The 17,994-nt window shown below is 38.7% G+C and overlaps 1 protein-coding gene across 5 annotated transcripts in view; it reads right to left on the bottom strand.

Annotated features, from left to right (window-relative positions):
- PRKDC (protein kinase, DNA-activated, catalytic subunit) overlaps positions 1–17,994 on the bottom strand; it is a 250,709-nt gene that overhangs the window by 81,518 nt on the left and 151,197 nt on the right. For all 5 annotated transcript variants that reach the window (XR_009351780.1, XR_009351781.1, XM_059166490.1 and 2 more), the window contains 10 exons: positions 16,083–16,234; positions 15,354–15,485; positions 13,735–13,846; positions 11,108–11,232; positions 10,873–11,022; positions 9,579–9,752; positions 8,219–8,317; positions 6,220–6,427; positions 4,397–4,586; positions 3,052–3,267 (listed from right to left, as the gene is read on the bottom strand). Coding sequence is in view for 3 of the 5 variants with exons in the window: in XM_059166490.1 (XP_059022473.1) it covers positions 3,052–3,267; positions 4,397–4,586; positions 6,220–6,427; positions 8,219–8,317; positions 9,579–9,752; positions 10,873–11,022; positions 11,108–11,232; positions 13,735–13,846; positions 15,354–15,485; positions 16,083–16,234 (1,558 nt within the window). In the remaining 2 variants the exon portion in view is untranslated. The remainder of the gene's footprint in view (positions 1–3,051; positions 3,268–4,396; positions 4,587–6,219; positions 6,428–8,218; positions 8,318–9,578; positions 9,753–10,872; positions 11,023–11,107; positions 11,233–13,734; positions 13,847–15,353; positions 15,486–16,082; positions 16,235–17,994) is intronic.

Here is a 17,994-nt window from a genome sequence, read left to right as displayed (position 1 = left end):
GAAGAATTCATTGCGAGTGTGTGTGAGGGACAAGAAGGAGCCAGATCCTCAATGTCCATAACGCAAGCAAAAGAGAATAACAAATATTGAAAGAAAAAAAAAGGTAGGGTAGCAATACTGGAGGTACAGAAGGGTGTAAGTGGTTGCGTCTGGAATCTGGGGAATGGATATGGAGGGTTGCTATTTCTTCTAGAAAGCTTTGGCAAAGTATTTGACTCTTCAAACTACTTGCATGTATTACCCTAATAACAAATGACTAAAGGAAACTGTAATGAAGAATTAAAATAGTTGAAAAGTGATATTTTAATTAGGTTACAATTTCATTTTTAAATGCCAATGATAGTATCACAGTAAGGATTAATTCACCATAAATTATGAACTTCCCAATATTCCTCTTTAGGCAAGAAAATACATAACCCACAAAGAAGACAGACAGTGTGGGAAATATTTTATATCTACAAGGGGAGATTCAAATATATTAACCAAATTAAAATGGATAGCTAACAGTATTCATTTTGCCTCAGTTCTATGAGTTTTTTCAAATTCATATATAAAACTTTTAAGGAAAAGGGTTTAAAAGTTGGGTTTTACCTCTTATCCTCCTTAATTTCTATACAAAGTCAATGAAGACTGCTCAACTGGGAAAAACTGTCCAACAGTTTGAGTTGTGTACTATGCTGCGATCCTCAGCCATGCCCCTTTGTTTTCTGAGCCTCCTCCCCTTTCAGTAGAGTGGGTCATGGGCAATCATCATGCATTAACTGGACTGCAGGCTGCCCCAAATGCCCATCTCAACAATAATCCTGTGGGAGGATTATGTGCCATGGGTTTGAGGTCAGCAAGACACTTAATGAGCCATGGGAAAGTAACAGTCATTCTGGGACTGCATTTTAACTTCAGAGTTTTCATTGTCAGTTACAGAAGGACAGAGAACCATGCACTTTGGCCAGATGACAGTCTGGCAGAGAAACAGCAGAGGAAGAGGATATAAAAGAAAGACTGGTGGGAGGCAACCAAGCAGGGGGCAGAATAGACAGAGCAGAAACCTAGAATGGTGAGCAAAAGAAAGCTAGTTTACGTCATCTACATAAAATTCACAGAATTATGTATGGCCACAGATTTGTGACATAAATGTGAAAAAGAGTGGTTGGAAATGAGGAAAGTATTTCATGTATGTGTTTAGTTCCTAAAGGAATTTACCCTTACTCATTTAAAATAAAGCGTATCAGGGGCACCTGGCTGGTTCAGTCAGCATAGTGTGCAACTCCTGATCTCAGGGTTGTGAGTTTGAGCCCCACATTGGGTATAGAGATTACTTAAAAATAAAATAAAATAAATTATATCTGAGGGGAGTTGGGTTGGGGGATGAGTGAGGTAGGTGAAGCACATTAAGGGTACACTTATCATGATGAGCATTGAGTAATGATGTATAAAACTGCTGAATCACTATATTATTGTACATCTGAAACTCATATAACACTGTACATTAACTATACTGGAATTAAAAAACTTAATAAAAAACAAATAAGAGTAAAAGAAATTTATTCTTGCTCTTAATTTTATTTCTTTATATCTAAATTCAAATGGCTGGCATTTCTCCAAGGTTCTGTTAGGACCTTTACTTTCTCCATTTTCTTCCTCTGGGCTTTCACTCACTTCCAGAGTTGCCATTCTCATAAAAAGCTGAGTTACACCCTTTCAGCCAGCACTGGTCTTTGAGCTCTGCCTGCACTTCCCTGCAGCTTCCGTGACACATCTCCCCTCATCTTCCCCACCAGGACACTGGATATGTGGTGGGATCAGAGGTGCCTGTTGCCTTTGCCACCAGGGCCTCCTCAGGCTCAGATGCTGCTCCATGCAGATCCCCCAGTAGGTCATCCAGGGAACACTGCAGAAAGTCCTGGTTGCCTCCTAAAGCACCAGGCTCACATCCCCAGCTGTCTGCTCTTTACTCCCTGTGGGTGTGTCCCATAGGCTAGACCGTTACAAGGCCTACCAGTCCTTAAACAATCTCTTTTTAAATTTAATTATTTTTATTAACATATAATATATTATTTGCACCAGGGGTATAGGTCTGTGAAGTCCTTAAACAATCTTAAGCTGATCTGGGTCCCCTCCACTTCCCAAATCCACTCCATATTCCCTGCCTCATTCTTTGTTTACCCTCCCCCTTCCCACACCCCTAGCCTCCAGAGGCTAGTCCCAAAGTTGGCCTTTTCCCCACGTCCTTCCTGGCACTCTCTCATTTTCTCTCTCTGAGACTTACTAATTCTGCTTCACCTTCAAGATCACCGACCTATTGCCTTTACCAAGCCCTGATGCTCAGAAAGTTACTAAATGAATGGAATGAGTCCAATTTAATCAATGCTTTTCTGGAACACCTGAAACTAGGCTTTCAACATGGTAAGTACTGAATATTTATTGAATTAAATTTTATATTTTTAAGTAAGCGCTACCCCCAACATGGGGCTCAAACACATGACCCCAAGAATAAGAGTTATATGCTGAGCCATCCTGGAGCATCCAAATTAAATTTTAATGGGCTTATCAAAAGAAATGAAATCTTGCCATTTGCGACGACGTGGATGGAACTAGAGGATATTATGCTTAGCGAAATAAGTCAATCAGAGAAAGACAATTATCATATGGATCTCCCTGATGTGAGAAGCAAGGTGAGGGGCTTGGGGGGTAGGGAAGAAAAAAATGAAACAAGATGGGATCAGAAGGGAGACAAACCATAAGAGATTCTTAATCTCACAAAACAAAGGGAGGGTTGCTGGGGGGTGGGGACAGAGGGTGGTTGGGTTATGGACATTGGGGAAGGTGTGTGCTATGGTGAGTGCTGTGAAGTGTGTACATCTGACGATTCACAGACCTGCACCCCTGGGGCTAATAATACATTATATGTTAATAAAAAAATAAAAAATTAAAAAAAATTTTAATGGACTTATAAGGTTACATGGAAATGTGAATGCAGTCAGAAATGCACTTTTCTTTATCTAAGTCTCTGCATTAACGTATTTTAAGTACATTTCAGCAAGCTTACTTTACCTTTTGTTTTGTTATCCACCTCATCTCCTGGAAGGCCCAGCCTTTTTTTCCCAAAATCAGGTCCCACTGACTTCAAGGGTGCTCTCTGGAACTTTTCACTCCTCTTGTGGGCAAACAGCAAGGAGGAAGATGAGGAATCCAATGATGAGGAGACTGTATAATCCATCAGTGGGTCAATACTGCTCCCAGTCAGCCAATTAAAGGAGCTTCTGCCATCTACAAACAGGCACGACCAGAGCATGTCACAGCATGCTTAACACTGCCCAACCCTGCCAAGACCACCCCACCCCACCACTGCACCTGGTGGAGCACTGCCAACTGCCAGACACACTGTGTGTGACAAGTGATGCATTATTCTGTGGCACCTGGGGCCTCCACGTAATCCCCTGCCATTGTCACTGGGGACAACTCCTCCAGGGAGACAGCCACATCACAGCAGAAAGACAATAGGCAGTTTACTGCTAGGTTACTAGTGAGTGATCAGAGGTAGCTCAGGTGTTTGAGCCTGTGTCCTCATTTGTGAAGCAGGGAACACCACATCTGCTCCTTCAAGCCACTGTGATCATTATAGTAATGACACCAGGTATCTCCAGATTCATTCATTCATTCATTCCAGATTCATGACTTCTAATATAATGTCATAAAATATTCATGGTAATTATTCAAATCATTTCTACTTCTAGAAACAATGAAACATGAAAAAATTTACATAAAGGAAAAACATCTGAAATGTTTATATGAAATAATTTAGGTATTTTACTCTATAACTTGTACTTCTCTGAACAATTCAGGAAAGAGAAGTTTAATAAACTATAAACGCAGTAAATGATTTTGATTTAGCTCTTCAGAACTTGGCTTTTGAGATAAGGGGTTTAAAATGTGAAACCAAACCAAAACATACATGTACTGTTACTTTTGTTTTTTTCTAGTCAAGAACAGTCCTTTTTTATTTTTGTTTTTTACTGTGTTAAAATTTAGAGAACACCAAATTAACTATTTTAATCATGTAAAGTGTACAGAACTATGGTGTCACACTGTTGGGTAATCATCACCACAATTCATCTCCAGAGCATATTCAATCATCTTAAACAGAAACTCCATATCCTTTAAACACCAGGTCCCCAACATCCTTCCCCTACCTTCCCTGTTCCAACTCAAAGAATTTGATGACTCTTGGAATCCCAATGCTTTTCTCCTTTGACTGACCTATCTTTTCTGTGGTTCTTACCACTTTTTTCTATTATTGTTTCACTTCTCTTACAGTCAATGTTCTTGTAGTGGAAGCCACTTCCACAGATCATATTGCCTTGTGCAGAGCAGGCAGGTGTTCAGGTGTGATAGTTACCTGCAGTTTGTGTAGGTGTGAAGTCATACTGTTGTTGGGTGGCCCGTATCTGCCTAGCCATCACCCCTTGAAATGGGAGGGATCCCTCCTGGGTCCGGGCCTGCAGAGCACTTTGGGAGGCCTGAGTCTCAATAAACATTGGAGTGAAAATAGTACTTCGGAAACGCCAGTCAGAATCAATGGTATATTCCTACATGTAAGAGAGTTCCAAATGAAATAATGGTCCTTCTTTAGCAACACTGAAATATTTTTATTAAAATTCATTCAGTAAATACATAATTTCATGTATCTCTATGGAAAACAGCTGAAGAAACTTTCCAAATTTAAACATTTTAACTAAATATTTGTCATCTAGAAATAGTGATTAGTATTGGGGGAGGAAAAACTGTATTTCTCCTCCTTCACATTCTGCATTAAATGGCTTAATGCCACACCTAGTGGTGGCACCACAACACTAACAAGCTGAAGGGCTCAGCTCCTTCCAAAGTCCCACTATGTGCTCAACACTAAGGAGAAGCGCAAGCAAAACAGTCAGGCTAAGCTAGCCAGGCTAGCAGATATGAAGTGAGCACATGTGTAAAAATGTAAATCATCACAGGTTGTTAAGGCTGCCAGGAGAAGAGGCAAACTCAGTGTCTACCAAATGGATGGGGAGGAGGATGGCATTACGGAGAAAGGAAAATCTAAGTGGAGGCTGAAAGGGGAACAAGTGTCAGCATGTCAAGAGAGTGTGAGCATATGAGGCTAAAACAAATGTGTTTCAGAAAGGAACGTGTAATCCAAGTAAAATAAGAAGCCCAGTACAACTAATCATCAGAGAAACACAAAACGAAATCACAATGAGACATCACCTCACATGTGTCAGGTGGCTCTCATCAAAAAGACAAGAAATGACAACTGTTGGCAAGGATGTGGAGAAGAGGAAACCCTCAAGCACTATTGGTGAGAATATAAATTGATGCAAACACTAAGGAAAACAGTACAGAGGTCCTCAAAATATTAAAATTAGAAATAAAATATGATCTAGCTATTTTAATTCTGGGTATTTATCCAAAAGAAACAAAACACTAACTCAAAAAGAAATATGCACCTCTATGTTCACTGCGGCAATTTTCATAATAACCAAGAAATGGAAGCGATTTCAGTGTCTATCAATGGAAGAATGGATAAAGAAGATGTGATGTGTGTGTGTGTACACACATATGCAATGGAATATTATTGAATCATAAAAAAGAAGGAAATTTGCCATCTTTGATAACATGGATGGACCTTGAGGGCATTATGTTAAGTGAAATATGTTAGACAGAGAAAGGCAAATACCACATGATCTCACTTACATGTGGAATCTAACAACACCAAAACAAAACAAATTGAACTGAAAAAGATACAGAGAACAAACTGGTGACTGCCAGAGACAGAGGACAGGGAGGAGGTGTGGCAGGAGGAGGGAACATGGGTGAAGGGGTCAAAAGGTATAAACTTCCAGTTAAAAAATAAGTAAGTCATGGAGGTAAAATGCATAGCATGGTAACTACAGTTAATAATACTGTATTATATATTTGAAAGTTGCTAAGAGAATAGATGTTTAAAATTCTCATCACAAGGAAAAAATATTTGTAACTATGTGGTGATGGATGTTAACTAGGCTTACTGTGGTAATCATCTCACAATACAAACAAATATCAAATCATTATGTTGTATACCTGAAACTAATGTCATACATCATTAATATCTCAATAAAAGCCAGTTTAACTCTTAGCAAATGTTGACAAAAAGACAGGAAAAGCTTATAAAATTTATTATTACAGAGATAAGTACTTCACCTGAAATTCGCATTCTGACAGAGGATGCTCAAACACAGGGTTTGGATAATCTGGGCTCATGCTGGTCATTTCAAGCAGAAAATCTGTTGCTAAACTTAAAAAGTGCATTTCTATCTTTGGAGAATATAAGGAATTTAGTGCCAACAGTCGGTCCAAGATATTTGAAGGTAATCTAGTCTCATGGCTCCAGAAATTTCGAATAATTAATCTGAAAAGCAGAGAGGAAAGAAGCATATTTCTCAGATATTGGCAAATAAGAAAGAAAGTCCTACACATTGTGTCATGTGGAGAAGGCAGTCTGTCATCACTATAAAACTTAACATAGAGGAAAACCACATTCAAAATTGTATAAGGAGTTTAATCTGAGTTATGAGCAATAATATGCATTGAAGGAAGGGAATATTCCAAAACCTTAGCATATTTAACAAGAGGTGAGGTGAAAAACTGGAAGATTTTTTTTTTAAGGATCTTTTTTTCTTTTAAGATTTTATTTATTTATTTGACACAGAGAGAGATCAAAGGCAGGCAGAGAGGCTGGTGGGGGGGGTGGCGGGAGGGAGAAGCAGAAGCAGGCCTCTGCTGAGCAGAGCCCGATGTGGGGCTCGATTCCAGGACCCTGAGACCTGCACCGAAGGCAGAGAATTAACCCACTGAGCCACCCAGGTGCCCCAAAACTGGATGATTTTTTTCTCATCTCTACTGCCTGGGGAATCTTCAATTATGAGTATATAATATTAACTATCTGGAAATTGAGAAAACACCTTAAGAAATTATATGTATTCCTTCACTGCCTTGCTAAAACAATTCACTCCAAAAATTATTGCCATAAACTATTCACAACTTGAACTACTTAAAAACCAGGTTAGTCTTAGGGCACCTGGGTGACTCAGTTGATGAAAAGTCTGACTCTTGATTGCAGGTTATGATCTCGGGGTTATGAGATCAAAGCCCACACTGGCCTCCACATAGTGTGATTCTCTCTCTCTTCCTCTGCCCTTCCCCTTACTTAAAAAAAAAACAAAAACAGGTTGGGTTTTACAATTTATGAATGCTTTTGAAATCCAAATAAAATTTAGAATGGAAAATTGAAATATAGAACCATACAAAAAGCTTATACCCCTTCTTATATAATTAATACTTGATAAAACACTCATAAAACTAATAGAGTAGGCATTTTAGAGGAAAACTGTGGGGATTCATAGTGTTTGGATGGATAAAACCTGACTTGTATAAACCTCCCTGGATGAGCCTAATTGAAAAGCAAAAGAGGAGTGCCTAGATGCTGGGTCTCGTCTGAAGTTTCTTGGCTGAATGCAGGCAGATTCTTACTTCCGCTCATGGGTCTCATCCAGGGAGTGGGGTTTAAAAATACAGGCACCTGTAGTGGTCACGTACTTCACAGGCTCCTTGCCTTGCACATGGTGTATTAATTAAACTCACAATAAAAGAAGAGACAAAGCTTGGCTCAAGGCCTTTCACCACTAGAGCATCTGGCCCTCCTTTCTCCTACTAAGGTGTTGGGAATAATCCTTTCATTCACCATATCAGGCGTTGCTGGCCAAACCCGACAGAAAATAGTAATCATGTTTTATTTCCCTATATAATTAATATTATAGTTTTCTCCTATTTCTAAAGTTTCAAACATTTCACTTAATATTAATATGTATAGTGTGATTTCAACTATTTGAGTTAAATGAGAAACATAATCATCATTATAGATCTTTTCATTTTAAGACACTGATTCACTGCATGAGCAGAGAAAGATTTATTCATACCACTTTTTAAAGAGTTTTATTTATATTTAAAATAACTTGTCAGGATTTTTAAGTCTTAATATTAAAATACCTTTTTACTGAACACTATGAATGGAGAAAGCAAAGAAAATGCTAATATTATAAACATAATTCTAAAACTGCTGAAAAATACTCAGTGTCAATCTAGAAAGAAATATCCCTAAATTTATTTGTCCTGGCCCAAGTATTCCAGGAGGAGCACATACTGAAGCCCAGCATTCTCATCGATCAGCCCTTGAATCAATACATCTTTTGCCAACTTAAATACTTCCCGAGACTCATCATCTGCTTGACTTTCTGGATCTCTGAGAAAAAAAAAAAAATGACAAAACATTAACATTGTCTTCCATCACTTTTGTTCAATCCCAATAACACCATCCAGAATGAAAGTTAAATAATCTGGCCTTTCTGGGCACCTGGGTGGCTCAGCTGGTGAAGCAACTGCCTTTGACTCAGGTCATGATCCTGGAGTCCTGGGATTGAGTCTTGCATCTGGCTCCCTGCTCAGCAGGGGTCTACTTCTCCCTCTGACCCTTCCCCTTCTCATGCTCTCTCTCTCTCAAATAAATAAATAAAATCTTAAACAAAACAAAACAAAACAAAACTGGCCTTTCCTGTGGTACTTTAACTTCCCAAATCACAGCAGAACTTACCTTCATGTGTATGTACCCTGACACCCTCCTTTAGGGCCTCTGCAAGCCTATCCAAGTGCCTGTCACCACCCTACCTGCAATGTGATAGGTCTCAGGTACACAGGGCAGAGGGGGTGGGTAATGGGAGCAGGGCTGCAGAGGCTCCCTGTGAATGCTAAGAGGTCCTAGGACAGGCTCACACCCTACAAGAAGTGGGGTGATGGAACTCCTGTAGGATAAAGGCATCCCAGAGTTCACTTCCTTAATTCTGTCAAATTTTAGAGGGATAACTATAAAAACAAATTCCACTATTGACTCAACCAGTAATTGCACACTCTGAATTCCCACAGGTACATAAAAGGAATTAAAAAAAAAAGGATACATGTCAATATACTAAAATAAACTTGTTTTAATTATTTTAATTATATGTTTAAAAATATTTTATTATTATAATCTGTTTCAGATTGCTATAAGCACCCAAATGCCCCCTTAAGAATTAGTAATATAAAATGTTAATGTAGTGGGATGCCTGGGTAGCTCAATCAGTAAAGTGTCAAACTCTTGATTTTGGCTCAGGTCATGATCTCAGGATCGTGACAGTGAACCCCATGTCGGGCTCCATGCTAGGTGTGGCATCTGCTTAAGACTCTTGCTCTCCCGGGGCGCCTGGGTGGCTCAGTGGGTTAAGCCGCTGCCTTCGGCTCAGGTCGTGATCTCGGGGTCCTGGGATCGAGCCCCGAGTCGGGCTCTCTGCTAGGAAGGGAGCCTGCTTCCTCCTCTCTCTCTGCCTGCCTCTCTGCCTGTTTGTGATCTCTCTGTCAAATAAATAAATAAAATCTTTAAAAAAAAAAAAAAAAAAGACTCTTGCTCTCCCTTTTTCTCTGCCCCTCCACAGACATCCCGTCCAAAAAAAAAAAATTAATGTAAACCTTACCGGTAATTGTCATGAACCCACATTAGAATGTTATACATTTGTTCCCTGCATACTGGAGAAGGATGAGAAATGAATTCTACAACAGGATTCAGAAGTTCTCGGAGTTCTACAGGTTTCAATTTTGCCATCATTGTATAAATTATGTCCAAACACACTTTCTGTCTTTCATCATCTCTGTAACAAGAGAGTTTTTTTTTTTAAAACACACTAATTTAAAAAATTATACTTTCAGATATGACAGGTAACATTTTTCTTTGTGCTGTTCTGTATTTCAAAATTTATTACAATGGGAACATAAAAATTACATCTAAAAAAATTACCATGAGCTAGAGTATTAAAAATAACTAAATTAATTCATTAATCCATATCCTGGATTGGATCCTAGAACAGAAAAAGGAACATTAGTGGGAAAACTGGTAAAAGTCAAATAAAGTCTAATTTAGTTAACATTAATGTACAGAAGTTAATTCCTTAGTTTTGACAAATGTACGATGATTATGTGACATGGAAAAACTGGATGAAGAGTTATGTGGGAACTTTGTGTATTATTTTTCAAATACTCTATAAATATAGTTATTCCAAAATAAAAGTTCATTTAAAAAAAAACCCAAAATGTCAAATAAAATAAACTGAATAAAAAGGATTTCACATTTTGAAAAAATGATTTCAAGTGCTAGGCCACCTGGCAGGTCAGAAGCAAGTTAAGGTTAGTCTGGGCCCCAGATAAGGTGCACACCTGTTTTATGTATCTTTTCTTCCTTAAAGCACCCAGTTTAATGCTTTATACACAGTAGGCACTGAGTAAGTTTCTAATGAAGGATACTACAACACAACAACATATACTCTTTGTTATTGGCATTTATCAATAATTTATCCCTATGTAAAAAAATATGTATACAGACAAGACTAGAAGAGAGTACAGAGAAACAGAAATATTGTAAGTGATCAAAAGCATCTTTTAATATTCATTTTAATAGTATAATGTGAAAATAAATGAACAATTTTAACAAATAATGAAAGCCTCCTAGTTGGCAAAATGGGTACAGAATTCAAAACCATGCATTTTAAATCTGAGAAGAGCCTTAGAAAATGCTTGAGATGTGGCTTCCCCAAAGTGCCAGGCTAGCAGAGGCAGGAGGGTCAGGCGCCACAACCTTTTATTCTGATTAAAATTTAACAAATACATATTTAATGAAAGCCTACGAGTTCTTTCTGAGTTGAAGGAGATAGCTGAACAAATCAAAAACTTATGAGCCATCTGCCTCTGAGAATATAGGGCTAGCCTCACACTTACCTGTGTTTCATGACTTGAATGAAATCCTTGCTCTTCAACTGTAAATAGAGATCTGTTATTTCCTCCGCACGACACAACACCACCTCCAGACAGAGGGTCTTCATTACGCCGTGAAACTTTGGCAGCAGGAAGAACACGGTGTTCATAAACCTAACCAGTGGACATGGCCAATGAGTGACAGGACAGTTGCAGATCCTCTCCTGCAATAGGACATTCACCACAACTGACATCTTACCTATCGGCAAGAGGAGGAAAGTTCTTCACGGCTTTGTTCAAGCACACAATAAATTTGTCCTCCATCGTATTCTGATGTTGCTTCAACTGCTTTATGATCAGTTCATACACCAACTCCTTCAATACCTGAAAAATTAAGTTTTTTTCAAATTCACAAAGGTGGAAACTTATGTTGGTTACGGATTTGAATAGTTAAGTGAACCCAAGGAAGGTGTTCAATGCTATCACCTACAAGGTAAAGGTGTTCACAGGGTATAGTGCCAAGAGCATGCACAGGTTTGCATAACCACTGGGTACAAGAGGTTCTGGGGCTACAAGTTTGGGTGAGCTAGGCCATAGACACGCCTGCTTTGTGCTGCTACCACTGGAGGTGTCTAGCACCTGTCAGATGGTAGGTTGATAAAGATTAGTGCTTCCTTCTGACACCTGAAATACTGCTAACAAGTCATTTGAGAAGCTGAACTGAAATCAGTGACTAAATCCCGTGTAAGCAGACTTTATGATACCAGTGTTCACATCTCTGGTCAAATATTCACATAAACCATAATTTTCATGCAACTTTATCTAAACAACCAACTCCATCACTATCAATCTCCCTATATCCTGTTCTTTCTTCATCACATACTACTATCTACCATGATAGATTTGATTGTGTATTGTCGGTCTCCCCTCACCAAATGCTAGCTTCCTGAGACAGGGAGGGGTTTGGCCTGCCCTGTTCCTGGCTGCGCCCCATAAGCCCAGAGCCAGCTAGTAAGTACCCAATGTGCATAACCAGAATTATAAAAGAATACAATATGGGAGAACAAGAGAAGTCAAGTGCATGCTCACACATACTGATGACTAGAGACTACACCTCAAGTGCCAAAAGCAATTCAGTAGTTAGAATATGAGTGACTACCACTGACTTCTTAATATTTCACTGGTTTTCTAATTTCTACACTCAATCAGTACCATTTTATATTCAGAAAAGAACCATGTACAACAAAAGTGTTTATCATTCTAACTTGGATTTTAAATGAAGAGAGATTAAACCTGGGATCTGCTATAATTTGCTCCATCTGAACTGAAAACTTAGCATATTATGTAAACTTATACTGTATATATTAGAATCTATAGATTCTATAGATTCTATATATTAGAATCATGTAATAATAATAAGGTTGTTCTGAATTTTAAAATTTTATTTTACAAAAATAGCTGGTAATCCCTAAAATAAATTATAAGTGAAGACTGATCTCCCTAAACGGGTCTATTTCCCTTAATTTTCTTCTAAACAAAATAAATGCCTGACTAGCAAAATGGGCAGGGGTGCAATACACTGTGTTGGGTTACCCTGGGTGCCCTCAGGACCTCCGACTTCCCTAAACCTCTCCTCATCCAGCCAGAGAGTGAAAGTAGCCCACTTTCCACTCTCCATCTTTTCCTTCAGGAGAGGATAGGAACTGGAGGTACAAAGTTAAGAATCATGAACATATAGGCAGTTTTCAAAAACACAGGCTGGATGGTTGACAGGGAAGCAGGGAGGAAAAGAGGACCAATATCAGAGCTAGAGAGGTGGCAGGAAATATGGAGCTAAGGAAGAGAGAGGAAACTGCCAGGGAAGTAGGAAGAGAGCTAAGAGTGTGTCCCAGATCAGAGACAAAGGGAATCAGGAGGAATGATCAACTGTGTCATCCTGGACACACTGCAATGAGACCTGGCAAGAGCAGCTTATCACAATGAGTAACAGTGGTTTTGGAGGCTTCAAAACACACAGCAACTCACTTATTAACCATGGGAAGACAGTAAGCATCATGGGATGTAGCAGTAAGCATGATTCCACTATGCTGTTTTCAAGTTAAGTTAGAACATGCAATTTCCATGCACTGACCCATGAACTTTACATACATTTATAATAATCACATTCTTTTGAGAACTACAGTACTCTGAATGTATATTGCGCTAAAAGAATCAATTAGGTTATTCTCACAATCCTGTAAGCGGGCAGGGCACACAAGACTGAGAAAGCTCCCTGAGGTACCCTGTCCTGTCTGACAGCCATATTATGTCCCAAAATGGAAGTAAGGGGTTTTACTAGTTAACTTAGCCCTAACTAACCATGGCAAGTATCTAACAGAGTAATTTTCTCCAAAAGGAAATTCTGACACTACCTTCAGAGGAATGAAAGCTGGTTAAGTACTCATATTCTGACTTTCAAAATAAAAAGCTACCAATCTTTAAATGTTTACCAAGTTTCCAAGTGTTTAAAAAAAATCCTCTGTCCTCTTTAAAAAAATACTAAGTGCTGGGGATGTGTGGTTCGCTCAATCATTTAAATGTCTGCCTTGGGCTCATATCCTCATCCCAGGATCCTGGAACCGAGTCCTGCAGCCAGCTCCTTGCTTACCTGCTTCTCCCTCTGTCTGCTGTTCACTGATTGTGCATGCTCTCTCTGACAAATAAATAAATAAAATCTGAAAAAAAAACAAAAAAACAAAAAAACAAAAACCCTGCGCACTGTATACAGTAGGAAAGAGTAAAATATTAATGGATGGCCACTTTGGTTTATTATAGAGGATGTAATTAACAAGTGTTACTGGAAAACTGGAAAAGAAGTATTTATTTAAAATTGTGTAACATACTCACATTTTCTTTCTTGGTAATATATTGAAGAATAAGTCCTAGAACTTCTGCTGCTGCCGCATACACCTCTTTATATTTTACAAAGGACATATTATTGACCAAAGCTTGAAAGTATCTGTTACAAATACAGAAAATAAATATGCATCATAATACATTCTGTTGACATAAAAATATAGTAACTTTGGTCCTCATACCACATTAAAACATGATTGAAATTATTTGTGTGAAAACATATATGAAGATATACTTAAGGCTCTGACATCATGACCTGGAAGGCACATTAAAGTCCGCAGTTCATGGGACGCCTGGGTGGCTCAGTTGGTTGGGCAGCTGCCTTCGGCTCAGGTCATGATCCCAGCGTCCTGGGATCGAGTCCCACATCGGGCTCCTTGCTCCGCAGGGAGCCTGCTTCTCCCTCTGCCTCTGCCTTCCACTCTGTCTGCCTGTGCTCGCTCTCACTCTCTCTCTCTCTGACAAATAAATAAATAAAATCTTAAAAAAAAAAAAAAAAAAAAAAAAAAAAAGTCCGCAGTTCAATCACAGAGGACCTGCTGCAGTCAAAGCAAAACACAATGCTGGATGCTATAAAAACTGTAGTAAAAAGAAAGCTACTATCCAATATCATGATTTACTGACACTCTTGAAATCCATCTGCTATGAGAAGAGGACAATAAAGTGAGGAGAGTGAGCACCAGTGCCGTGCCCCCAGAACTCCAGAGGCCACATCATGTTATCCTCCAGTTCGGTTGTCATCTGGGGGGATCAAAGCTCTAAGAGAGGGAGTAGAGATTGCAGCTACAGCAGAAGTACAGCAACAGGCAGCACAGAGACAGGGCAGCACAACATCCAGGCATCCCTTTCAGGTCATGATCCAGTCAAATGGTCCCACAGAGTTTGTGTTGCTTTCAGGGCAAATGCTAAAAATAGGAGTATGGAAAATAAGAAAGGAAATACCTAACATTTCCTATTTGCTAAAACACACTTTGAAAAAAATTACACTAATTTTGAAAAACTTAACTTTCCCCATTCACTCTTCTCCCTTTCATAGTCCCATTCACAATTTCTCCCAAATGACCTCTAACCCCAACTACTTAAATTTCAGTAGAAATATTTTTTTTTAAAGATTTTATTTATTTATTTGACAGAGATCACAAGTACACAGAGAGGCAGGCAGAGAGAAAGGGACAAGCAGACTCCCTGCTGAGCAGAGAGCCCGATGCGGGGCTCGATCCCAGGACTCTGGGATCATGACCCGAGCTGAAGGCAGAGGCTTTATTTTTTTATTATTATTATTTTTTAAAGATTTTATTTTTTTATTTGACAGAGATCACAAGTAGGCAGAGAGGCAGACAGAGAGAGACAGAAAGAGAGAGAGAAGCAGGCCCCCTGCTGAGCAGAGAGCCCGACGCAGAACTCGATCCCAGGACACCGGGATCATGACCTGAGCGGAAGGCAGAGGCTTTAACCCACTGAGCCACCCAAGTGCCCCTCAGTAGAAATATTTTTAACATGGGTCTAGGTCCTTACGTTTATCAAAATTAGACCACACTCCAGTCTGTCAGTCCAATTCATCTACACTTTAACATGAAAAAGAAGCAAAGCCAAAACTCCTCGATACTCACTTTATGCTCTCTATGCCACATTTTGGGTCATATGGAGGCAAATTATTGGCTATTACAATGCCTAATAATTGAATTCCTACTGAATTGTCTTTAGAATTGGGATCTTTATTGGAAAACTTCTCAAATATTAACCTGAAACATAAGCATAAAGAGTATGTATAGGTTATCATATAGTAAATAAGCAGCAAAAAGATTTGAAATTTTCTATGCGTAATTTTCATGGTAAGAAATACTTTGTCTTTCCCCACATCTAACGCCCTTCTTGCTAATACCCTCTTTGTATGCATTCAGGTTATTCTAGCTGTGTATCACAGATAGGTCTCTATTTCTTATGATCTAATTATTTGCCCCAATTCTCCCTTAGTTGATACTGAAACCTTAAAAGTTTTAGCTTGCCTCAGGCTGTGCTAAAAGGAATCAAAGAAAAGTCTTACAGTCTATCCCTGGGCTGGGAGAGTGAAAGGCAGAGGGTATCCCACATGCCCAGTGTGCTAGAAAAGCCAGAGGTGAGCTGGAAGATGGAGCAGGGCCCACCTGGAGGAATCTTTCTGCACAGAGATGCTTCTAGTAAACTTCAGAGGTTGTAATCTTATTAGTAGCAATATTACATTCTTACAAATGATGTGATTTCAAATTATTTTTCTTTTTCTATCATTTCAAGTAATTAAATTTCACTAGCTATATTTTAAAGATGTATAAATGATATTGTAATATCTAGTAAATATATACCTGTAAGGGACAGATAAACAATCCTTCCAACATTCAACAAGGGTTTTTATAATTTCAAGGTTATGTCTAAACACAGCTCTTTTTTGATGAAAAACATGTTCCATTAAGAAATGAAGCAATCGATTTGCCAACACTTCATCTTTAGGGACACCCTAAAAAGATAGAGAAACTATATTAATATATAGCATTCCATTCTAGAAAAGCACTTTAAAAAAAATCTTTTTAATTATTTTTTATTATGTTCAATTAGCTAACATATGATACATCATTGGTTTTTGATGTAGTGTTCAACAATTCATTAGCTGTGTATAACATCCACTGCTCATCACCACACATGCCCTCCTTAATACTCAACACCCTGCTACCCCATTTCCTCACCCTCCTCCCTTCTGTAACATTCAGTTTGTTTTCTGGAGTCCAGAGTCCTCTTCATGGTTTGTCTCCCTCTCTGATTTTTTCCCATTCAGTTTTCCTTCCCTTCCCCTGTGGTCCTCCTCACTATTCGTTATGTTCCACGTATGAATGAAACCATCTGATAATTGTCTTTCTCTAACTGACTTACTTCACTTAGCAAAAGCATTTTTATTTCCATTTAAATTTCAGGTAGTGAACATACAGTGCAATATTGGTTTCTTGAGTAGAATTTAGTGATTAATCACTTAAGAAAACATCCAGTGCTCATTATAAAAGTGCCCACCTTAATACCCGTCACCCATCTAGCCCATACTCCACCTACCTCTCTCAGCCAACCTTCAGTTTCTCCTCCTTAATTAGAGTCTCTTATGGCTTGCTTCCCTCTCTCCTTCTTTCTCTTCCCCCTTTGCATATGTTAATCGGTTTTGTTTTTTAAATTCCACATGTGAATTCTTGGTATTTATCTATCTCTGACTAACTTATTTCATTTAGCATAATACACTCTAGCTCCATCCACATTGTTGTGAATGGCAAGTTTTTATTCTTTTTGATATGTATGTATCTTAATCCATTCATCAGCTGATGAACATTTGGGCTTTCTCCATAGTTTGGATACTACTGATAATGCTGCTATGAACATCAGAGTGCACATATCCCTTCAAATCTGTATTTTTGTATCCTTTGGGTAAATACCTAATACTGCAATTGCTGGATTGTAGGGTAGTTCTATTTTCAACTTTTTGAGGAAACTCCATACTGTTCTCAGGGTGGCTGCACTAGTTTGCGTTTCCATCAACACTGTAAGAGGGTTGGTTCCCTTTTCTCCACATCCTTGCAACATCTGTTTTTTCCTGAGTTGTTAATTTTAGCCACTCTGACTGGTGTGCAGTGGTATCTCATTGTGGTTTTGATTTGTATTTCCCTGATGATGAGTGATGTTGAGCATCTTTTCATGTGTCTGTTGGCCATCTGGATGTCTTCTTTGGAAAAGTGTTTATTCATGTCTTATATGCCCATTTCTTAACCGGGTTATTTGTTTTTTTGGCATTGAGTTTTGTAGATTTTGGCTATTAGTCTTTTAATAGATACGTTGTTTAGAAAGATCTTCTCCCGATTCCACACGCTGCCTTTTAATTTTGTTGATCATTTCCTTCCACTGTGCAGAGCTTTTTATCTTAATGAGTTCCCAATAATTCATTCTTGCTTTCCTTCCCTTGCCTGTGGTGATGTATCTAGTAAGAGGCTGCTATAGGTGAGGTGAAAGAGGTTGCTGTCTATGTTTTCCTCTAGGATTTTGATGGTTTCCTGTCTCACATTAAGGTCCTTTATCCATTTTTTAATTTATTTTTGTGTATGGTGTTAGAATGTGGTCCAGTTTCATTCTTCTGCACGTAGCTGTCCACTTTTCCCAACACCATTTGTTGAAGAGATTGCCTTTTTTTTTTTTTAAAGATTTTATTTATTTATTTGAGAGAGAGACAATGAGAGAGAGCATGAG

This window comes from Mustela lutreola, chromosome 3 (assembly GCF_030435805.1).
Source record: "Mustela lutreola isolate mMusLut2 chromosome 3, mMusLut2.pri, whole genome shotgun sequence".
In the NCBI taxonomy this organism is placed as follows: Eukaryota; Metazoa; Chordata; class Mammalia; order Carnivora; family Mustelidae; genus Mustela; species Mustela lutreola.
This window is presented reverse-complemented; position numbering and strand designations above follow the sequence as displayed.